The sequence below is a fragment of the Heptranchias perlo genome, chromosome 2 (genome assembly GCF_035084215.1).
Source record: "Heptranchias perlo isolate sHepPer1 chromosome 2, sHepPer1.hap1, whole genome shotgun sequence".
NCBI classification, from domain to species: domain Eukaryota; kingdom Metazoa; phylum Chordata; class Chondrichthyes; order Hexanchiformes; family Hexanchidae; genus Heptranchias; species Heptranchias perlo.
Genome location: NC_090326.1, coordinates 99435883 through 99460945, shown reverse-complemented (window position 1 = coordinate 99460945; position 25063 = coordinate 99435883). Strand labels below are relative to the sequence as shown.

Genomic DNA, 25063 nt, shown 5'->3' with positions numbered 1-25063 from the left:
GTAATGGGCTGAATGGAGGGCAGGATGTACAAAAGGACAGAATTTAAGGACTCGAACATGTGGAAGGGGATATAAGCCTGAAGAAGGTTTCAGAGGTAGGGTGGGGCAAGGCTGTGGGTGGATTTGAGGATGAGGATTTTATATTTGATGCAGTAGCAGACAGAGAGCGAGGAATGGTGAGTGGACAGGGTATGGGTGCCTGCATTTTGGACAAGTTTCATGAGGGTGGAAAGTCAGCAAGGAGGACATTGAAGAAATAGAGTTCAGGTGACCCAAGTGTGGATATGGGTTTCAGCGACAATGGGGCTGAGGTAGGAGGGGAGGTGGGTAATGTGGAAGTAGTAGTAAGAGTCTTGGTGGTGGATAATATGTTGGATTTGAAGTTCAGCTCCGATTCTAACAGGATGTTACAGATTCACACTGTCTGGTTCAGCCTGCATGAGTGGCCGAGGAGGGAGGGAAGAAGTTGGTGGTAAGGGAATGGAGATGGTTGGAGAAAATGTTAACTCATTCATGACTTGATGGCAGACTGGAAATCTAATAGCACAGACGTGATCATTGGGTATTGAAAGAGGTAGAGCTGGTTGACATCAGCTTATGTATGAAAACTGACCCTGTGCCTGAGGATGAAGTCACTGAGGGTCAGCATGTAGATGAGGAAGGGAGACGTGTCAGGATAGATCCTTGGGCCACTCTGGAGCTAATTGTGTGGGGACAGGAAGTGATGACATTGTTGGAGATGTCCTGGCTGCGTTCGGACACATAGGAATGTAACTAAGCAAGGGGCTATCCATGTATTGAATATGGAGGACAAGAGATGGAGGAGGATGGGATGGTTGACTGCATTGCTGTGGGAGGACAAGAGACTGACTGTGGGTGGGGGAAGTTATGTGAGGGGTTAGTTTGACTGAGGATGGGAGAGCAAAGAAATTGTAGAATAGGACCCCAGGGGAACATTTGGTGTAAGTTGAAGTAAGCAAGGATGAGAAGTTGCTCGGTGCAGAGGGAGAAGATCTCAGTTGTGAGAGTGTTGTGTGACATTTTTTTTTATTCGTTCATGGGATGTGGGCGTCACTGGCAAGGCCAGCATTTAATGCCCATCCCTAATTGCCCTTGAGAAGGTGGTGGTGAGCTGCCTTCTTGAACCGTTGCAGTCCGTGTGGTGAAGGTTCTCCCACAGTGCTGTTAGGAAGGGAGTTCCAGAATTTTGACCCAGCGACGATGAAGGAACGGCGATATATTTCCAAGTCGGGATGGTGTGTGACTTGGAGGGGACGTGCAGGTGGTGAAGGGAGTGAATGTTTAGGGTGGTGGATGGGGTACCAATCAAGCGGGCTGCTTTGTCCTGGATGGTGTCGAGCTTCTTGAGTGTTGTTGGAGTTGCACTCATCCAGGCAAGTGGAGAGTATTCCATCACATATTGTGTGTATTCCATTTGAAGTGAGATGTGATGAAAGAGGGTGAGGCGCTGAAAGGAGAAGGTTCCATACAAGTAGGGGGAGAGCCACAGTGGAACTTCATGATACGAGAGCTATTTGACTGCTGTTTTGGTTTGGGGAGGAAGGCAAGTGAAAGAACGTATAGCGAGGGGGAAGGAATTGATGCCTATAAGCCAGGTGTTTGTCAGTGCTCGGATGTCGATAGGTTAATCTATGATAATATCATGGAGAGCATAGACTTTTTTTGTGAGGGAGAGATTGGGAATCCTGCTGGTGATTTATTTTCAGGACATGAATTTGAAGTCCTCAGTCCCAGGTGTAGGACCAGGTGTAGGAGTTTGATGATCCTTCAGCACCAAGACATCAGGCATAAAAAACAACTAAAATTTGTAACAACTGTATGAAGTTATTCTAGGACTTTATTTCTGAGTGTGAAGTTGTTTTTAACCCCTTATGTACCATGACAGAATTAAATAAGCCAATACTGAACTAAAGCTTAGACAAAAATGCTTTGTTTTTGTTACGGTGTCATTGTGTAGTTATTTACAAGCAAAACATTTATTTTCATGAAGACAGTGGCCATTTAAGTTATCTCCAAGACAGTTAGCAATTTGGAAAAGTAAATTTGAAAAAAATATTGTGAAAATCCTCAGACCCTAAATTCTAAAATGGAGATTTTTAAAAAATAAATGTTTTATTTAAAATTCTGAAAAGAAAAATGTTGTTGTATCTGGGTTGTAGGGTTTGGGAAGGATCTGTTTCTAAGGTTAGTTTCTCTGGTTCATTCCTAACATGTTCCCAGCCAAGAGCTTTCCTGGGATGCGTTCGATTGAAACAGATCTGACTCCCATCACAGGGCTCAAGATGAGAGGGAAGAGGATTGGGACTACCAAAACAGTGGGGCCAATGGCAGTCTATAGCCTGGGACTGGGAACTTCAAATTCATCTCCTGAAAATAAATCACCAGCAGGATTCCCAATGTCAAGTTACATCGAAACTACAGCACAGAAACAGGCCATTAGGCCCCTATGCCGGCATTTATGCTCCACTCGAGCCTCCTCCCTCCCTACTTCATCTAACCCTATCAGCATATCCTTCTATTCCTTTCTCTTTCATGTGCTTATCTAGCTTCCCCTTAAATGCATCTATGCTATTTGCCTCAACTACTCCTTATGGTAGTACCTTCCACATTCTTACCACCCTTTGGGTAAAGAAGTTTCTCCTGAATTCCCTATTGGATTTATTAGTGACTATTTTATATTTATGACCTCTAATTTTGGACTCCCTCACAAGTGGAAACATTTTCTCTATGTTTACCCTGTCAAACCTTTTCATTATCTTAAAGACCTCTATCAGGTCACCTCTCAGCCTTCTGTTTTCTAGAGAAAAGAGCCCCAGCCTGTTCAGCCTTTCCTGATAAGTGTATCCTCTCAGTTCTGGTATCATCCTTTGTGAATCTTTTTTGCACCCTCTCCTGTGCCACTATACCCTTTTTATAATATGGTGATCAGAACTGTTCACAATACTCCAAGTGTAGTCTAACCAAGTTTCTATACAAGTTTAACAAGTCTCTGCTTTTCAATTCTATCCTTCTAGAAATGAACCCCAGTGCTTGATTTGCCTTTTTTATGGCCTTCTTAACCTGTATCACTACTTTTACTGATTTATGTATCTGTACCCCGAGATCCCTTTCCTCCTCTATCCCGTTGAGACTCTTATTATCTAATCAGTATGTGGCCTCCTTATTCTTCCTACCAAAATGCACCACCTCACACTTATATTTTATTGGAGGGATGGTTAAGATTCTTTAAAAAAGAAGTTCCCCCCAGGACAGAAAAATGAATTGATGTAAGATTGGAGTGCCCAGGATTTAGTTGGTTTCAGAAATAAACCATATTTAAGTATTTGAAAATGTAAACCCAGCCAGCACAGAAAGCCTGGCTGTAACTGTGTGTTATTTCCAGTTACTCCTGTACATCTGAAACATTTTAACTGGAGACTGTGAGGACATTTGCATCCTGCCCAGCCTCAGAGGAACCTTCCAGCAGAAATAAGGTAGAAATTCACTAAGTGGCTAGGTCTGGCCTGCCACTTGGGCAACCTTGTCTAAAGGCAGTGACTGCAGAATAAAAGTGTATGACATAACATACATGGCGTATAGTTGACAGTGCCTGTGGGTTGGGTAACAACAGGGTGAAATTGGAGACATCTATAAAAGGGACAGATGCATGTTGAAATTCACTCCAGTAGTTGCTAGGACAGAAAAGCTGGCAAAAATGTACAGGAGTACCAGTGGGTATGGTGCAGGTTCCCATAGCAAATAAGTTATAGCAAATGAAATGGGGAGAATCTCTCTTATGTATCTGAGAAAATATTACTGTTTTAATGAAGTCGACAAGAGCACAAGATGTGACTTTTATTCTTTACATTTGTAGGGGAAAAAGATCAGTTGTCATCTGTGTGGAAAACACTCCCCAGATTAGAAAGATTTATGACTACAACTCTTTTTATTTAACAGACCCACAAGTTTTACAAATTACAAATCAGCCAAGAGGTGATCTCTTTGTACCCTAGGATTTGTTTTTACTACAGTGAAATTAAAGCCTTTAAAGTAAATTTATTTGGATGAAATAATTTACAGAATTCTAAGAAAGCAATATGATCTTTAGCTAAAATAAAAATGTCAATATAAAAGTTCCAGGAAAAGGGACATTTTTAAAATTGGAATTGCCTGCAAATTAGGCAATGTGATATTTAAACATGTGAGCTTAGAAATTGTAAAGTCCTTGCTCTGAGTAGCTTTAATTGCTGTAGGAACATTTATGAGTTCCCAAGACACCGGCTCGCTATTGTCCCAGCATCTGGTTCAACTGAACATGCCACTGCCACAGATTCCACAAGATCAAGATGCAGCTGAATCATGGGAGAAGTTGGAAGAGGCAAGTAATAATATCTCAAATTTAAGATAATAACAATGGGAAATTGTAACTAGTGAAGTATTACTTATTTTTTGTAACATCAGTATTGTTTTATGTATACTCTTCTTTGGTATTACCTATATTTAGACTCTAATTCTTCAGTATTTCAAAAGTATATATATAGCATATATGGAGAGTGTGTGCTCTGATAAAGTAAATGCTAAGGATGTTTAATTTCCATTATTCTGTTAACTTATGTAGGCTAATGGTGAGGGTTACTGCGGGCATTTTTAGACATTCATATTTAATTGATTTTCTCAAGGGCTTGTATGAGTAGTTTGTAATGTTAATTTACATATTTATTTTTCAGAATTTAATTGAGCTTAGCAACTTGGTAAATGATTTTTCTCAGCTGCTTCATGTAAGTATTTATCTTCCAATTACTTGTTTAGTGGAATGAAGGAAAAGCTGTATCTTTAGTTCATGGCTGCCATAAGTTTGGGGCCTGCAATAATTAGCGCTAAATACAGCATAATTTATTTTATTTGCTTGAACTAAAAAGGATATTCTATTTTGACACATTAGCAGCACCATAGATGAACATTTGGTTCTGGAGAATTTAAGTTTAACACCAGCTGTAATGTCACTATGGAATATCCCCTGTGCCAAATTAAACATGACTGCACATCCGTGGAGTTCATTATAACAGGACCCAGTGCCAGCATTTGTGAGCTGTACAATCGTAACTCCTCTTCAGGCATAACTGTTTAGTCACTACTCACATACAAATTTGTGTTGCTTTTCCCCCCCTCTTCCGTTTTCTTCCACTGCTTGCCTAATGGCAGCTCTACCTCTTCTGCTTTTAATTTCTGTTACACTCTTTCTCCCCTCCCCCCAATTGGTAATTACTATCTGTACAAGCAGTTCCTCTTATGAATGTTACCAGCCTTAGCTGGAATCTTTAAAACTGATTTATTTTAGCCCATTTTTAATGTATCCATATTTTGACAGTCTAAAATCTAGGAATTGTGAGATAGTTATTTAGTTAAATCGCATTTACAGCTTTATTAAATAGGCTCCAATAAATTCATGTAAACAGTGATCCTTTTCCTTTGAAGTAGAGATGCAGTATTTGAAGTCCTTAAGTAGTGAACCATACATATTCAGTTTATATGAAGATTTTGAAGGGTGCAAAATGTGACAATGCAAAAAAGCAAATTAATTTGTGACATGTTTTTATTTTATAGAAGAAAACTGTGTTACATGGACACAAACATCAGTGGCCTGTTACTGCAGAATGACAAAACAATGGGTTTTAAAGTTATATAGTTGTGAGAAAAGAGGAATGGTACATTGCACAAAACTATTGGCTACTTTTTTGATGGTTGAGGGTTCCCTATTTTGACTAAATAAGAAAATTTTAAATGCCTAGTAGAGTTACTTTAGCAATACTGGTTGAGTGATTCATTGGTAAGAATCTTCTTGTGCATTTCAGGAATACTGATGCTATGATACATAAACGGTAGTAATGCATTAGAGGTTGTTTACCAAGAAGTTGGTTCTACAGTCTGTAGGTTGACTTTTCCAATGCTGTCTTTATATTTGTACAGCAGCTCTGAGACAGATGTACTGAGAAATGAGCCAGAATCGTAGTTGCCTTTAGCCTTGTATCAGAATCAGACAGCATCACAACTACTATATTTTGTAAACTTTAATATGTTTAAAGGTGTTGACATGGATCCATAAAGAACCATATAAAATTTAACCTGAGCAGCATGTAATTTAACTGTTAAAACATTCAGTTCTGCACATTTTCTCATACAAATAGGCTAGAAAATATCTTTTTTTCTCTGCCCTCATATAATACTAATAGGTGGTCAAAGGTGTGTTGTCTCAAGAAAAGTTTAAAGTTTGTTTTCTCCCTATTACCTTGTCTCCTAAAATCATGCACCAATCGAGGGGGAAAGTGACGTGTTAATGGCAGTCTGAAAGTGGCTGTGGTGCTAGATTTTATTTTTTCAAAGTCTGCATCGCATTTGGGAAGAAAAATTAGCCACTCTTGCACACTACTGAGCAACTTGTTCAAGGCGTATTGACTTTTTCACCCTCTTGTAATAAAATAGTGCAAGAACCACCCCCTCAAAGAATTTCAAAAATAAATCAGACTGACAAAAGGGACATAGTCTACTGCATCACTCCCCCCACCTCCCCTATTCTGATTCACTGAGGTACAATTTAATGGGTGTCAGCAGCCCTTTGGGACCGATCCTGCGTGAATATTCTTCTTGCAGGAATAGTAGCATGTAATTTGATTCTGGGGGCATCACAGCTGAACCTGAGATTCTGCCCCACCAACCAGGCAGATTTTCCAGCAGAAGTCATTAGATAATAGGAATCTTGTTTTGTAAAAACTTCCCCACTGCAGCCCTTCATTTGTTGACTAGATCAGCTAATTGAACATTGAATCCAAGGCCACTGTCTGCTCTGTAAGATACAGTACAGTAAACTCATCCATGAAGCCACCAGGAGTGTGGCCCCATAAGCTTAAATTTTATAAAAGAAAATACCTGTATCTGCCACAACTCATTAACTTATTTTATGTTGGGTAGAGCCAACCATGGAGTTTGTCACAAAACATTTACTGCCAGGGTTCTTGAAGCCAGCTGTTTGAGTCAAAACAGGGTATCAAGGAATGACAGACACCAGGACAGATTTTTTTAAACACATTTAGGAATATACATCCCCTTTAAGGGATAGGTCGTAGTTATTTGTAAACTAAAAATCCCTGTACCTACTTTACATTTTATTTCAAAGGATTAGAATTGTGCTCCATTTATATATATTTTAAAAATCTAAAAGAGAATGCGCCTGTGATGGCTTGAACCAATCCATTTATCTATGGTTATGTACTTGAGAAATGTCACTGTTAGAGGGTGTGGTGATAAGTTTCAACAACCCTATGCATGTATTTATAATGCTAAGTCCAGGCTATGCCAGAAACCTGTTTTTGAACTAATTTTGCAGAATGTGTGATGATTTAAGTATTGAAATTTACTTCTCAAGCATTTGACAGTTTTCTTCCTCCCCTTCACTGTCCTTCAGTTTGTAAGTGCAGCAGGGAGCCTGGACCTCAACCTCCCTGTCTCCACATGAGGGCACAGCTGAGATCAGGAACTCCAAAGTGTGACTCTTATATCTTCCTCATATCATGTTTCTGCCTCAAGCAAGTTAGACCTTTGAAGCAGAGAGAAAACTACACAATTATTTTTAAAAAATTAACACTGCAGGAACTGCCCCAGAACTTCAGATTCTTAATAAAGGCTTCCTACTAACCAAATTTTTTTGTAAATTGGTATAAAAGTGCTGGCTCTGAATGGGTTAAAATAGCACTAATCTATAATCATTTAAAGACACATTTAGCATTGATAAATATTTAAACACTTGGCAAACTACCTGAACAGTCTACCAGGGAAGGTGCTAGAAGAGGTACTGTTAAGAAATTGTAGATGCATTGACTAGCAGATGAAAGATGCTGCAAGCTCTGATTTTAGGAATTATAATTGTGTGTATTGGTTGACTGCTGCTTCCCAGCTGGAAAGCTAGCACATAATTCCTTTGCATCTAGACCCAACAGGAGAAGATTGACAGCATTGAAGACCATGTCAGTACCGCTGCTGAGAATGTTGAAGAGGGAACCAAGAACCTGGCCAAGGTAGGGATCTTTGCCTGCTGAGTAATCAATGGCACTCTGCCTGCCAGCAATACTCTGAATTAACCCAACTGATTGATCTGAGCTCTCTAATGTTGAGGGAACCAGCAATTAAGAAAATAAGGGAGAAGTGACAGACTGCTTGTCAAAAAAAAAATCAATCTGTATTGTGATGGTCTCGTGCAGTGAAACCAATTAGCACTCCTCTGTACATAGTAATCATCCATAGAACAGCTGCACTAAAGAAAGACTTTACAATGATGGATTGGTACCAGCTCTTAAGACAGCAAGAAATCACACAGTAACCGACAATCTAGTTTGTGTCTTTGTTAAACCTGTTTTTCATTGATTTTTCAGGCCGCTAAATATAAACTTGCAATGTTGCCTGTGGCAGGTGCTCTCATTGGTGGTGTAATGGGGGGGCCTGTTGGTCTCCTGGCAGGCTTCAAAGTGGCAGGGGTCGCAGCTGCAGTCAGTGGAGGGATACTGGGCTTCACAGGTGGGAGGATGTTACTGAAGAAACATCAGCAGAAGATAGACCAGGAACTTACACTTTCTTCCAGCTGCCCAGAACTGAAGACTGAAGCTGTAAAAAAATCCAGCTGAATTGACTAAGACATTGGTCCTTTCAGAAGAAATACTAAGGCTGGGGAAAAGGGTAAAAATATTTTATATACAACTTGCAAGCTGTCAGCAAGATTCATCTAGCATCAGACAAACTTAGTGTTTGAAAATGAAAAATCAGGCTGATCAGCTGAACTGAATACAGTTAACATGGACACACTTTTAGACAAATCAGTTTAAGATAACAGTGATGTTTAAAGAATGTACAATAATTAAATGTTGATTTTTGTATATTTCTAAGTGCTTTATTAAAATATACTATCTAAAAACTAGTGTATGATCATAGCTTGAACAAAATCTCTCAACCAATCATGGTAGGCCACTTAAAATTATTTTATTTTTGTTTCCCAAAATAAAGGCCAATGCATTCTGTCAAGAATGGACACTGTGGAACAGTAACACCTCAAGCCACTCCCACATAGCAAGAAGTAAATGAACACTTTCCCCTCATTTAAAAGAAAAACTGCATTGACAAAAAGTGGAAACAGAACACCAAAAGATGAGACCTGTTTAATGGGACAGTGCAAGTATGTGGCAAACATACTCCTGGCAAATCCTTACTGACAAATACAAGATTATGGCCTTTTATTAGAAAAAGTTAGGATCTGCAAATGATCAGTGTTTTCTGCATTTATACATTTAACAGTTTATTAAAATCTACTACACTGACTGACCACAGTACATCAACATATTCACAAGCCAGGGAAGCAAAGAAAAATAAAAACCCACAATTTGTCAGACATTTGTTTTCAGTTTTATCCAAAATAAAAACTGTACACACAGACTTATGAAAATATAGGCTTAGTATTTCTGCCACTCATCGGACAAAGCTTTTTGATTTCTGGTCTTGTACAGTTCCTTCATAGATCTATAATTCATCTCTCTCTCTCTTGAGGAGGGTGTATCTGTGTTCACTTGGAGCCAATTTCTGGAATGAGCTTTCTGGGGGGCTGCTTGCAACTTCTTCACTTGGCTAAAGTTAAGTGGTTTAGGATAAAAATAAAGATGTGCATTTGTTAATAGAAGCACTGAAATAAACTTTAGTAGACGTTCCTTACACTTTATCTTTAATTATGGATGCTTTCTTTTAAAGTTAGTGAACATTTTAAAATGCATAGGATAATCAAAGACAGCCTTTAGACAGTTTTTAGATTTGTTAAAGGCAAGTTGTGTTCAACAAATTTTAATAGTTTTTTGAAAAAGTGACTGATTAGATGGACAAAGAGAATGCAGAATGTATGGTTTGATAAGGGGTTGAAGGGATATGGGAGCAGGGTAGGTAAATGTGGTTAGAACTATTTGTTCATGTTGCAGGTAAATGGCCTGTTTGTGTTATAACTTCTGTGTATTTCATAAGAAGCTTGTTAGAAAAACTCCAGTTTATGGTATAAGAGGAAAAGTAGCAGCCTGGTTGACAAATCAGTTAGGGTAAATGGTTATTGCTCAGACCGGAGAAACATCAGAAGTGATTACCCCAGGGTCAGTGCTGTGTTTTCTGCATGTATATATAGACAAGTTAGACTTGGGTATAGGGAACACAATCTTGAAATTTACTGATGACAGAAAAGCAGGAGGTTTGGCAAACAGTTAGGAGGACTGTAAAGGACTTTGGGACGATGGGTTAGCAGACTGGGCAGATTAATGTGGCTAAGTGGCCCGAATGGCCTCCTCTGTGCTATAACCATTCTATGATTCTAAGTGTGAGATAATACATTTGGGAGAAAAACCAAGGAACGGGAGGGCTTGAAGCTCAGAGTCATAGTAAACACTACAAACTATGACAGAAAAGCAACGTGTGTAGAACTTTTTGTACAGTGAGCAGCATCTTCCCTGCTGACAATGGTGAAAAGAATTGCTATCTTTATATAAGGGGAGAGAAAGGTATAATCCCAAAGTGTGAAAACAAAAATGGAGTACATTCACAACCATATCAACTCTCCCCATTGGTAACCTGTCATATTCAAAGTATGTGGAAGATACTGAACTAGATTAGATTCCTATAATTTTCACATATACCTAGGCCAAATAAAAGTATATTTGTTCTCTAATCCCCCCCCCCTCCCAAATAAAGCAGTACTACTGCATCCAATCAAGACTCACTCCTTCACCTAAAGGAACAGGTTGTTGGGTAGTGAATGATTAGCTTTCCAGCTAGTATTTTTATATACTTTGCAATTAACACTTTACAAATTAGAAAGTGTAGGATTGTTATATAATGAACAAAAATGAATAAGGCCAGCCTTCCATCTAATTTGTGGAAGAATAAAATCCTTGGAGGCAGTAAAGTGCAAACAGAAACTCAGTGCTTGAACACATTTTCATTACATTGCCATAGTATTCTATTTAAACACAATGCTCAACAACAGACTAAATAAAAGTCCTTATCTTGGGGACTGCAATAGTCTACATTGCTTATTTAAAATCACCATTTGGGAATTTTCAATGTGGAGACTACATACCTCTGAAGTGAATGAAAGCCTGGTCTCATCACCATGGGTGAGATTTGAAGTATTTTCAAAAAGATTTTAATTTTATGACATGAAGAGAATAACTTCATGGTAACTAAAAACAATTGTTATTCCATTTGTAAAATAATGAACCACAAGGTCCTTTTAAAGTGTAATCAAGATTTCTTGTGATAAAAATATGTTCAGTTTCTTTTTTATATTCTTGACTACCCCAGCTCATTCAATATGAGCAACACGAAGCCAAAAAAAAGTTTTTAAAGAGATTTTGAGGATGTAACTAGCAGGGTAGATAAAGGGGAACCAGTAGATATAGTATATTTGGATTTTCAAGAGGCATTCGATAAGGTGCCACATCAAAGGTTGTTATGCAAGATAATGGCTCATGGGGTTGCAGGTTAACATATTAGCACAGAGAGAGGATTGGTTAACGGACAGAAAACAGAGTGTAGGGATAAACGGGTCATTTTCAGCTTGGCAGGCTTAACTAGTGGGGTATCGCAAGGATCGGTGCTTGGGCCTCAGCTAGTTACAATCTATATTAATGACTTAGATGAAGGGACTGAGCGTGATGTATCCAAGTTTGCTAACGATACAAAGCTAGGTGGGAAAGTAAGCTGAGAGGAGGACGCAAAGAGTCTGTAAAGGGATATAGACAGAATAAGTGAGTGGGCAAGAAGGTGGCAGATGGAGTATAATGTGGGGAAATGTGAAGTTATTCACTGATAGGAAGAATAGAAAAACAGAATATATTTTTAAATGGTGAGAAACTATTAAATGTTGGCATCCAGAAAGACTTGGGTGTTCTGGTACAAGAAACACAAAAAGTTACCATGCAGGTACAGCAAGCAATTAGGAAGGCAAATGTCATGTTGGCCTTTATTGCAAGGGGGTTGGAGTACAAGAGTAAGGAAATCTTACTACAGTTGTACAGGGCTTTGGTGAGACCTCACCTGGGAGTAGCGTGTACAGTTTTGGTCTCCTTATCTAAGGAAGGATATACTTGCCTTAGAGGCAGTGCAACGAATGTTCACTAGATTGCTTCCTGGGAGAAGAGGGTTGTCCTATGAAGAGAGATTGAGTAGAATGGGCCTAGACCCACTGGAGTTTAGAAGAATGAGAGGTGATCTCATTGAAACATATAAAATTCTGAGGGGGCTTGACAAGGTAGAGGTTGGGAGGTTGTTTCCCCTGGCTGGAGAGTCTAGAACTATGGGGCATAGTCACAGGATAAGGGGTCAGCCATTTAAGACTGAAATGAGGAGGAATTTCTTCACTCAGAGGGTTGTGAATCTTTGGAATTCTCTACCCCAGAGGGCTGTGGATGCTGAGTCGTTGAGTATATTCAAGGCTGAGATAGATTTTTGGACTCTAGGGGAATCAAGGGACATGGGGATCGGGCAAGAAAGTAGAGTTGAGTTTGAAGATCAGCCATGATCTGATTGAATGGCGAAGCAGGGTCGAGGGACCGTATGGCCTACTCCTGCTTCTATTTCTTATGTTCTTAAAATGTTTATGTGCTTCCCATCTAATGAATTGCTTTGAAGTACAATTGAAAATTCCCAAATGGTGAATTAAATAAGCAATGTAGACTATTGCAGTTTCCAAGCTGAGGACTTGTATTATCTAGACTATTTTGATTTCCACGTCTACAATATATGTAACTTAAAAATAAGTTATGGTAATTTTAACACAAATTTTGCATTACCATATTATTGATCCCATTACATACATTGGCCTTTAGCAAATTTCATTAAACATCTATATATAGTGTTCTTTTTCTTCAAGGTTTATTCATTGAAATGGTTCAAACTAAATCTAAATATATTTCAATATTTTGTAAAACATTCATTTGTATTTTTGCTTTGTAGGTACTGTCAAACCTACTGTATATTGCCAACAGTTCCTATTTTATTATAGTTGAGAGTGGAAAAAGAGGGGATATTATATTATTAGACCAATCATTTCATTGCTATTTGAGAGACTTTGCAGAGCACAAAATGGCTACCACATTTTGCATAAATAAGTCATTGTACTTCAAAGTAATTCATTATATGGGAAGCACTTAAACATTTGGGATGTGATGAGACGCTATATAAATGCAGGTCTTCAACTGGTGATTAATGTCACATGATTCATAGATATACTCTGGTATTTATAAAATAATATATCTAATCGGCATTATTTCCTAGTAATCGGCATTATTTCCTAGTAATCAACTGTTGATTATCTCTCAATAGTGTTGTAGTGATAGCAGTCTAATTGTTCAATGTGGGCAATGTCATGCATTGGCCTGTGTTAGTTATATTTACCACCAGTTAAAAAAAAGTAATTGGGAAATCAAAACCAAATGAAACCACCCAAGGAACCTGCATAGATTATTAAAATTATGCACATGGATTTTAAAAATATCTCAGCTCTGCATTTAATATATATCCACACTGAGTTTCACTCTAGATTTATAGCATCCTCCTACTTAACACTTTACTGAGCTTTCTACTTTATAGTTACTTCTGGTCATTCATTATTCTGTATGTAATGCATCAGAAGTTACATATACTGTGTGACTAAAACTGTAATTGATCAGTCCTGGCTGCTCAAATTTGGCACTGCACCAGAACAGTAAACATTTTAACATTCAGTATAAACAGATACCATGGAGTGAGTTGGCAGAGGCTGGAATTCAGACATTTGGAAACTGATTAAGATTTCATCTTGTGGTTTAGATTAAATCTTTGTAACTCACCCCGAGACAACCATTACTATAGAGCTCTAACTCACCTTTGGGCATCTACTACTCTATCTTAACAATTGAGATTCTGGACACTTGTGTTTCTTACCTGTCCAGGAGCTACATCAGTGGGATCGGGGCCATGGTGGAATTCCCTGTGTAATTTGCCAGAATGTAGGTCCAATACGAACTGCTTCAGTGTACCTGGAGTCCTGAAATTAAAAGAATAAAACAGTCAACTATCTGGGCGAAGTACAGAGCATGAAACAGGAAATAAAAACAAGCCATTTAAAAAGTCAATCCCAATTGATTTTCTTCTTTTTGGTTAGTCAGAGGCTATTTAATTAAAAGGAGGCAGAAGACAGAGTGTCAGTTTGTACTCTTTGTTGGATCCTGGGATTCTTCCGTCCCTCAAGGGCACCACTGCAATGACAGCCTATTGCTGCCCCTCAATAACTCCCACAGCGCAAAGCCCCTGCAACAGCTTTTCTGTATAGCAGCCAAAAAGCAGCCAACAGCAGGTGTCAAACACAGAGTTTACAAATACAAGCGCCAGTCAGGTAGTTGGTATTGACAGAAGGGCTTTCAAAAGGTCCTCTAGAGCGAAAGTAATTGCATGCATACCAGAGATAAATGCTGAGGGAAGATCAATTTAAATTTCATCTTAGATCATCTGTTGTCACCTACTGCAAAGTGCTAAAATGCAGCAATCAATTTTATCTATAAAATGTCAAATTTGCTGCAATCATGGAGACTGCCGTTAGTTGGTCTCAAAAGCTCTGAAGAATACATTACATCTTATAGACTGGGCCTCCTGGTAAGCTACAGACAGCAATTTATGAATGATCTAAACAACAAATCAAATTGTAAAGATACTGTGCTTTTTTAAAAAAAACATCTTGCTATAGTAATGATTTCTTTAGGGCACATCCTCAACCTGAACTACAGCCATATTTCAAATCTGACCTGAAGTAGGGGCATACTAAGCAACCTTTCAAATGATGGAATACTATTCTGTCAAAGCATACTAAAAGATTAATACTTTTAATAGCTGTTCTGATGCACAGCACAAAAGATGAGTCGCTAATGGTACAAATATTCAGTAAGCTGCTAAAGTATCCCATGCATTAAAAATTAGGGGAGTTTATTTTATAATGTAATGGCCACAGCAAGTAAAGTGAAGATGGATCTACAGTTACAGTAAGCTTTATACCATCCATCATGACCAAAGGTACAGGAAGATAAACAAATACACAATTGCAGTTTAGATTTTATTGTATTTAAGTATCTAGTCTTTTTTTTGAGGAGTTGGGGGGGGGAGGGGGAAGAAGGAGAAAGAGAGAGTGGCAAGAGCTGGCTGGCTACCAAACTGGAGTGTATCGCAGCCTAGCCCAGTAATATCCTTACCAAACATCCCCACCTATTTCCTTCCAGTACCAGGTTGTAGTATAGCAAGAAGGAGCAGGAACTCTGGTTGATTTTTCCTTCCCTAAATCTGCAGATATTACCACAGCCCATTGCAGCATCTCTCTAGTTGTTCTGGCTGAGATCAGCTAATTCAGGACAGACTAGGGACAGAATCTGGAAGCATCCTGATCTGTATGACTCAGAGACAGAGATGTTATCTTTGAGACACTGATTCTTTATACTTCATTTAACCAACACTATGCTTGACCTGGGAGTGCTCAAAGCCAATACTGATGACAAAATGCTTCAATTTTTTTTTTAAAAAGTGACAACTTGACAATTCACTGCAAAACCACCTGGCACCTCCTACAGAATGAAAATTAAGTTGAAGACAAGGTGAGACATTTGAATAAGAAAAATCATCCGGCTTGTTGGTCCCATCATGGAGTCTGACTAACATAACTTCCTAACCCAAGATACTGCAACAATTCTCCCCCTGCCAAAGTAATTAGAGCACAAACTCCAAATATCTTACAACCTGTGGAAAGATGGCACGGTCCTGTTTTCAGACATTTAAAAAGTCAATCCCAATTGATTTTCTTCTTTGGTTAGTCAGAGGCTATTTAATTAAAAGGAGGCAGAAGACAGTGTGTCAGATTGTACTCTTTGTTGGATCCTGAGATTCTTCCATCCCTCAAGGGCACCACAGCAATGACAGCCTATTGCTGCCCCTCTAACTCCCACAGTGCAAAGCCCCTGCAACAGCAACGTGCTACCATGGGAACAACTGAGTAGAGGAGAACATCTTCCCCACCCCTTCCCACAAACAAAATTCTCTCTCCTCTCGAAGGCAGCACTTCACTCAACTGACTATTCTTCATGAGTGATCCTCAGCAGTGAATAGTGTTAGCAGACTTAATAACCATATTATTTTTGTTTGGTGGGGGGGGGGGGGGGGGGGGGGGAAAAAGAGAGATTCTGGTTCTGTCCTGGCTCAACATCCACTTTCCAGCAGAAGTCAGTAGATAGAGATGAGTAGGAATCAGTGTCATTTCCCCCCCCCCCCCCACCTACTTAATCCTGGAACATTTGAAGGACCCCACAGAGATCGTATAATAGCACACACAAGGGACACATCAGGAACCCTCCTGGCTCTTTATAGCTCAGCACCATAACAAATAGTGCATTTACTCCATTTTATCAAAGGGAGCACTGGAATATGACTGATCAGAAATCTCCTAAAGTCTCGACAGAAGACATTTGTTAGCCAATAATTCATGAATATTCACTATTTTTGTTCTACTGTACAATCAAAAGATGGCAGTTATAAATTCCACTACAGACTATAGGAATCAAATGCAATGTGTTCAGTTTTTTAAAAAAAAACTGAATCACATACATCAGGTTCCACCCACCTGCACACAGGCTCTATTTTAAGCAATATATTTTGCACATGGGGAAATTCCACTCTATGGGTTAAGGGAACTTGTACATTTGAAAAAAAATGAAACCCGATTTCCTGTTTTTTTTTTTAAGTTAAAGCATTTAAGGCCAGAAAGTAGACTATTGTCATTTTAGATACAAAAATATCAGGTCGAGTTAAGAAGCACCAAGGGGCAGAAAACACTGGTGGGAGTTGTCTATAGGCCTCCAAACAGTAGTGGTAATGTAGGGGACGGCATCAAACAGGAAATTAGAGATGCATGTAACAAGGGTACTACAGTAATCATGGGTGACTTTAATCTACATATAGACTGGCCAAACCAAATTAGCAATAATACTGTGGAGGATGAATTCCTGAAGTGTGTACGAGATGGTTTTTTTTAGACCAGTACGTTGAGGAGCCAACTAGGGAACATGCTACTCTGGATTGGGTACTGTGCAATGAGAAGGGTTTAATTAACAATCTTGTTGTGCGGGGTCCTTTGGGGAAGAGTGACCATAACGTGATAGAATTCTTCATTGAGATGGAAAGTGAAGTAGTCCAATCCAAAAATAGGGTCCTAAATCTAAACAAAGGAAACTATGAAGGTATGAGGAGTGAGTTGGCTATGATTGATTGGGGAGCTTCATTAAAAGGCATGACGGTGGATAGGCAATGGCTAACATTTAAGGAATAAATGCATGAATTGCAACAATTATACATTCCTTTCTGGCACAAAAACACAAAAGGAAAAGCGGCCCAATCATGGCTAACAAAAGAAATTAAGGATAGTATTAGATCCAAAGAGGAGTCATATAAAGTAGCAAGCCTGAGGATTGGGAAGAGTTTAGAATTCAGCAAAAAAGGACCAAGAGATTGATTAAGAGGGGAAAATAGAGTATAGTATGGGAGTAAACTTGCAACGAACATAAAAGTGGACTGTAAAAGCTGTAAAAAGAATGTAAAAAGTATGTAAAAAGAAAAAGATTAGTGAAGACAAATGTAGGTCCCCTACAGTCAGAAACAGGAGAATTTATAATGGGGAACTGGCAGAGCAATTAAACAAATACTTTGGTTCTGTCTTCATGGAAGAGGTCACAAATAACTTCCCAGAAATGCTAGGGAACAAGGGATCCAGTGAGAAGGAGGAATTAAAGGAAGTTAGTATTAGTAAAAAAGTAGTGCTGGAGAAAATAATGGGACTGAAAGCTGATTAGTCCCCAGGGCCTGAATCTGTATCCCAGCGTACTAAAAGAGGTAGCCATGGAAATAGTGGATGCATTGGTTGTCATCTTCCAAAATTCTATAGATTATGGAACAGTTCCTGCAGATTGGAGGGTGGCAAATGTAACCCCACTATTTAAAAAAGGAGGGAGAAATCATCAGTAGTAGGGAAAATGCTAGAGTCTATTATAAAGGATGTGTTAACAGGACACTTAGAAAATATCAACAGGATTGGACAAAGTCAACATGGATTTATAAAAGGGAAGTCGTGTTTGACAAACCTACTGGAGTTTTTTTTTGAGGATGTAACTGGTAGAATAGATAAGCGAGAACCAGTGGATGTGGTGTGTTTGGATATTCAGAAGGCCTTTGATAAAGTCCCACATAAGAGGTTAGTGTGCAAAATTAAAGCACATGGGATTGGGGGTAATATACTGGCATGGATTGAAAATTGGTTAACAGACAGAAAACAATGGGTCTTTTTTGGGGTGGCAGGCTGTGACTCGTAGGGTACCGCAGGGATCAGTGCTTGGGCCCCAGCTATACACAATATATATCAATGACTTAGATGAGGGAACCAAATGTAATATTTCCAAGTTTGCTGACAACACAAAACTAGGCAGGATTGTGAGTTGTGAGGAGGATGCGAAGAGGCTTCAAGGCGATTTAGACAGGTTGAATGAGTGGGCAAATACATAGCAGATGCAGTATAATGTGGATAAATGTGAAGTTATCCACTTTGGAAGGAACAGAAAGGCAGAGTATTATTTAAATAGTTATAAGATTGGGAAATGTCGATGTACAAAGGGACCTGGGTGTTCTTGTACACCAGCCACTGAAAGCAAACATGCAGGTGCAGCAAGCAGTTAGGAAGGCAAATGGTACGTTGGCCTTCATTGCAAGAGGATGTGAGTACAGGAGCAAGGATGTCTTACTGCAGTTATATAGGGCCTTGAGGAGACCACATCTGGAGTATTGTGTGCAGCGAAGGTTCACCAGACTGATTCCTGGGATGGCAGGACTGTCGTAAGAGGAGAGATTGGGTCAACTAGTTCTGTATTCACTCGAGTTTAGAAGAATGAGAGGGGATCTCATTGAAACATATAAAATTCTGTTAGGGCTACACAGACTGGATGCAGGGAGGTTGTTTCCCCTGGCTGGGGGGGTCTAGAACGAGGGGTCACAGGGTAGGACATTTAGGACTGAGATGAAGAGAAATTTCTTCACTCAGGGGGTGGTGAACCTGTGGAATTCTCTACCACAGAAGGCTGTGGAGGCCAAGTCACTGAATATATTTAAGAAGTAGATTTCTAGACACAGAAGGCATAAGGGGGGTTATGGGGAGAGAGAGGGAATATGGTATTGAGATAGAGGATGAGCCATGATCATATTGAATGGCAGAGCAGGCTCGAAGGGCTGAATGGCCTACTCCTGCACCTATTTTCTATGTATATAAAACAAACACTTCACACCTTTCAGTTCAACCGCATTAGTTTATTTTCTTTGGTGAAATATGAAGTCTGTTATAGATATACTTCACCTCTCAAAATATTTACTTTTTTATATTTAAAAAGTTGTTGGATATTTTGGTGGAAAGAGGTTCAACAAACTTTGCAAAAGTTAAGTCTTCTATGAGCTACGATGTAAAAACAAGATGTAGAATTTCCGCGGGGGATTTTCCACCAAAATTACAGCAGGGAGTTGGGTCGGAAGTTGGGAGAACCCTCATGAAAATTACTGAAGAATATGTTTTACAGTGTTGGCATAACTGGGATTTCAAAATATAGAAGTTAATATTGCAATAGAGGATGCAATGCATCTATAGCCACCGAGCATGAACACTTAAGATCTGCATGACACAGAAGCACCAGTTGATTTTTTTTCCCAATATTCTCCAAATACAAACAGGTACAGAAGGTAAAGCTATACTTACTCTAAGTCTTTATAGTCTGGGAAGACATACATATGCCTAAAACTGTCAATGGCGATAACTGGGCAGTCTGCTGGTGTCTTCTGTATATGCAGGAGAGGATGGCGAAACTTGTCACAGTCGGCATGCAGGAAGTTTATTGTACCTAGACGATTTATTAATGGGTTAACAATGTCACATAAAAACCATGAGGTTCTTTGGCCTGAATGCAGCATAATAATGAACTGATATTGCATTTATATTCAGGTGCAAAAAGACATTTTTCATTCCTCCCCCATCCCCTCCTGAAGGGAGCTGGCTTTTCTAGTGCCAAACATTCCTGAGAAAGCTTGCTTTTGTAGTAGTGGTCACAGCTTTCAAGCGGCTACAGTTAGTCTCAGCTTCCTAGACCAGTATTGTATGTAAATACAGGCCCACTTTCAAGCAATTACTATCCATTTAAGTTAAGTTTACACAAACCAAGAAATATATAGAACCAAAAAAAACCGAAGTATTTTTGTTGCTTTAGATGTGTGCAGACAGATAATTCACAAGTCATTTATATTTACTGTACACTTAACCGGTGTTATAATCCTCGGGATCATGTTTAAAAAGTCTTGATTGAGCCAGCGACCACATTGCTAAAAATGTGTTGTACAAGCAGAGGAACTCTGCGACATATTGAAAGAGTGGTTTTTAAAAAAAAAACATGGGCTTATTATTTCACTTTGCTACTGCTACCAGCTGGGATCTATAAAACTGTTAGTTTACGAAAAGCCTTCCTCTGATAAATTATATATATATTTCTGCAATGATTTCTCCACCACTCTAGGTATCTAACAGGCAGGGTAGTCACTGGCAGCTTTATTCTTTACGTGGAATCTTAGAATACAACTATTTTTCACTAACAGCTCTGCTCAAGGGATTAATAAATTCTCCATAAATATTTAAAATGAATATTCTTCAGATATTAATTGTGGTTAATGGACTATTTAACATTTTTATTAATAGGACTGAAGGTATATACTGGTAACACTGAAATTTTTTATTACCATTTATGATAATTGAACAAGCGATATGAGTTTCAAGTGAGCCTCACAACAGCAATGTAACATTAAACTTCTACTAGGAATGATGACTACAATGTCAGTAGAAAATGTTGACTGCTTTGACAAACTGAAAACTGGAAGGCTGGAGTTTATTACATCTTGGTGCTGCACTGTGACTTATAAATATTTAGAGATGTCACTTATGTGGCTTTGTGTGGCCTACTGAATTAAAAACGCAACAAATTAGCACTTGTGAAAGAGGCATCACAATTTGCTGCGTCTCACCTAATCACCGCCCCCCCTCCACTCCCCAAGAGCTGTTTGTTGTTACAATCCCAACAGCTAACAGATCTTTAAAAATTATGACAGTTAACTCCATAAGTTCATCAGTAAACCAAAGGTTTAACCATGGCTGTAAAGTTATATTTCATGTGTATGTATTGTATGTGAGGATGTTGTAAATGTATTGCTGAAGGTATGTATGCAGGCATGTACAGCAGGTAAAATTAACATAAAATTACCTGTAGCAAAGCATTGCATTCAAAATATGAGGAATATGGTGTTGCAGACCTGTGAGTTTTAAACAGTATGGTTACTAAACACCTGGTATCATGCTAAATATAGTGGACAAAAATCTCTCAAGGCCAGTAACTTGGCTGTGAAGATAGCTCATTGAGTGGCAGCAGGTCACTGATACATGAAAATCTTGAAGGTTGACCTGTTTGGGCGTATGATACAACTGGTTCAATTTTCACTTGTAGACTTCAACTGGATGATAAAAAAAATGACTTTTGGAGTCAGTTTTTAATTGAAGGCCAATATTTTGGATTTGGCTGACACTTTCTATATGAATAGGAGTGGGAATGCAGAGAAAATGGAGAAGCATTTAAAGAATAATAGGCATGTATAGGATAGAAAATGTTTTAGTGTTAGAGGTTATTTGATTATGGGCCACATCACAGCCAAGCCAAGCCACACAAATGTATGTTCAACAACTACTTGCATTTATATTTATATAGCATCCTCAACATAGAAAAATACCCAAGGTGATTCAGAGGTGTAATTTGGCAAAAATGGACGCCAAGACAAAGGAAGATATATTAGGAGGGGTGACCAAAAAACCTGGTTAGAGGTGAGTTTTAAGGAGAGGGAAGTTGGAGGAAGGGGTTTAAAAGAGGGAATTCCAGAGTATGGAGCCTAGGTGGCTAAAGTTTGGGCAACGGGAATGGGGGTTACACAAAAGGAAGGAGTCAGAGGAATGGAGAGTTTGGGGTGGGGAGGTTGAAGAGCTGGAGGAAGTTAGAGATAGGGAGGGGCAAGCGAAGGGATTTGAGGAGGGAGGTGCTGATAGCGAGTTTGAATGATAGGGGGGGGGGGGGGAAGAGGGGGAGGGGGACAGTGCCCGAGGAGAGGTAACCATTTATAATGTCAGCTAGCTTAGCAGCCAGGAAGGAAAGTTGAGTGGTTAGCAGTTTAGTGGGAATGGGGTGAAGGGAGTAGAAGGTGGATCTCTGAACACGATAAGATTGGAGAGGGCATAAGGGGATACAAGATAAACTAGAGAAAAACATGGGTTCAGGGCTAATTGGGAGAGCTTGGCTTGGTGAGCAAACTGAAGGGTGGGGAAGAAGCAGAGGCAGCTGAATGGAAGGTCTCAATCTTAGTGATGAACTCCATGTGCTCCTCGCATTTGATACTGGAGGTGAAGGTGGAGAGAAATGTTTAAGGAGATGGTTGATTGTGAAGAAAAGAAGCCGGGGGTTATCTTTGCTCTCCAGGATGATCACAAACAGATTATCTGCCCATTTATCTCACTGTGGGACCTTGCTGTATACAAATCAGCTAACACGTTTCCTTACATTACAACAGTGACTACACATCATTGGCTGTAAAGTTCTTTGGGACATTCTGACATCATGAAAATGCACATTCTTTCTTTTAGATAAAATGTATGTGATAAATATGGCTCACATTATTAATCAAGTACTTTTACATACAACTGATTGGTAGTTAAACAAGAAAACTAATGGATTGGCAGAGAAAAATAAATTACCTTTCTCACTGATCAACTGCCGTGCAGTTTCATGCTGGAATTTATGCAAGCTTTCAGTGTCCTCTTTCAAGTGAAACAGTATAAGGAATGGCAGGCCCTCTTCAGTTAGCTCCTGAAAAGTAAAATAACTCCATAAAAAACTTTAAACAATCTATTTTGAAAGGATCAGTCCTCAGAAACACATTTTAGTTCAGTTGTATTTTGACAGCTATTAAACAAATAAGATTTTATAACACAAGCCCAGGGCGAGAAAAGGCCATTTGGTCACAGAAGTTCCTCCATCTAGTACTTGAGCTGTCCCATTTTAGCATCCAAATACATTTTGAATGCCCCTGTTTGTCACTACTGCCCTGCCTAGTAGATTAATCCAAATGTTTATCATAGAGTAAAAAATTTGTTCATAATATCCAATTTATAAACTTACTTTTCAAAATTTATGTCCTCTGGTCCTTACCTTGCTGCTTTTCTCTACCTTCTCAACAATAATGTCTTTGTGCAGTGACCACCAGCACTGAGCCCAGTGCAGACCATTGCATTAACTCTTGTCTTGTATTCTACTGTTCTGGCTATATATTCCATCATTCTGTTCAATTTTGAAAAATGATTTTACCACATTGTCCAGACATTCAAAGTGACTGGTCTATTACTACGCCTAGGTCCATTTCCAGTTGTCCCGTTGTTAATTTAATATTAATAAACTTATGCTGCACATTGTAACCAATTTCCAATCTGTTACATGTTAAATTTCATTTGACATTTCTCTGCCCAATTGCACAACTGATTCAATTCATTCTGAAAATCTGTTGCTACATTTGCTATCTCTACTGTTTTTCCTACTTCAGAAGCTTACATGTTAACAAGTATACCTTTGGCTTTCATTCCCAGGTAATTTATATAGATTAGAAACAGGAATCCAAGCAATGATCCATGCAGGAGTCCACTCAGCAGATACCCCAGTCTGACATTACGGCCTAAAATGTCCTCAAAACGAGTTACACCGCTGTCGCCCTTTGTAAAAAAAAATATTGTGCCTGCCGGTGGCCTGCAGAGGGAGTTTACACACAGGTTTCCTGGATCTGCATATTTGCATTCCCATTGGTGCAGTCATTGGGATAATACGAGTGTAAGCTGCTGAACTATTTGGAAACTTCTTTGCAACCTTTAAAAAGGCAGTTCAGCCATCATTTTAGCAACAGGCTGAAGGACAAACAGGAGAGGAACAACGTTTAACTAATAACTTCACTACATGTCTTAGCAATATTATCATGCTTGTACAGAATTATGACTGCACAGGCACTATCTAGACCCAGAGGGCAATGTGGCACGGCACCAAGCCAGATGAGAAGAATGTATAACTTCACTCATTCAAGCACTCCTGAAGGGTACTAATGGCTTAAAAAATTGTTTCCCAGCTACAGAAATCTGTTTCCAAAGATCTCCAGACTCTACTGCGCAGGAATTCCTCTTTTCAGCCTATATCAGCTGATGTTGGCACCTCACATAACTCACTCTTGTGTATGAACAGTCCAAACACAGGAAACTCTGAGCTGCTATTCACTTTGCAAATTAGGCCAGTGGCAACACAGGGGAAGCATTTTAAATGTGCACAAGCAGCAAAAATGACTTACACCCTAATTTCCTCACTAAAAGATTTGCCGTGGCTTTCCTGCACGGTAAGTATACTGAAAATGGTGAGGAATTTACCCTCTACATCTCTTACAAATACCCATTTCCTATCTTCTAAACCAGCTTCTCACGTATTTACATGGTTTCTGTCACTTTTAGTTTAAGTCAAAGTCTTTATTGTAGATCTTTGTGAAAAGCTTTCTGAAAGTGGAAATAAATTATGTGGATTTCTACTTTATAACACCCTCAAAGAAGTTAAAGAGGTTTGTCAGGCAGGATCTTCCTTTTCTAAATCCCTGCCAACCTTTCTCACCAAGTTATCAATGTACAGTTCTCCTTTAGTATGTCAGTTAGAATAGTTTACATATTTGTTACTGATATTAGGCTAATGAGCCTCCAGTTCTCTGCATCAGATTTAAATATAGGCACTACATTTGCTTGGTTGTAATCTTAATGTGTTTCTTCAGTACCCAATTCCTTTATGAT

At 39.0% G+C, this 25063-nt stretch overlaps 2 protein-coding genes across 4 annotated transcripts in view; one reads left to right on the top strand and one right to left on the bottom strand.

Annotated features, from left to right (window-relative positions):
- Positions 1–8959, top strand: part of stx17 (syntaxin 17) — a 112452-nt gene extending 103493 nt beyond the window's left edge. The window contains exons 5-8 of the mRNA XM_068004970.1: positions 4254–4378; positions 4728–4778; positions 7983–8069; positions 8424–8959. Of these exons, the coding sequence (XP_067861071.1) occupies positions 4254–4378; positions 4728–4778; positions 7983–8069; positions 8424–8672 (512 nt within the window). The 3' untranslated portion in view covers positions 8673–8959. The remainder of the gene's footprint in view (positions 1–4253; positions 4379–4727; positions 4779–7982; positions 8070–8423) is intronic.
- Positions 8960–9004: 45 nt separating this feature from the next.
- The window catches only part of erp44 (endoplasmic reticulum protein 44), a 90823-nt gene continuing 74764 nt past the window's right edge, over positions 9005–25063 (bottom strand). For all 3 annotated transcript variants that reach the window (XM_068004937.1, XM_068004955.1, XM_068004944.1), the window contains 4 exons: positions 22952–23063; positions 19874–20015; positions 13996–14098; positions 9005–9663 (listed from right to left, as the gene is read on the bottom strand). In XM_068004937.1, the coding sequence (XP_067861038.1) occupies positions 9559–9663; positions 13996–14098; positions 19874–20015; positions 22952–23063 (462 nt within the window). In that variant the 3' untranslated portion in view covers positions 9005–9558. The remainder of the gene's footprint in view (positions 9664–13995; positions 14099–19873; positions 20016–22951; positions 23064–25063) is intronic.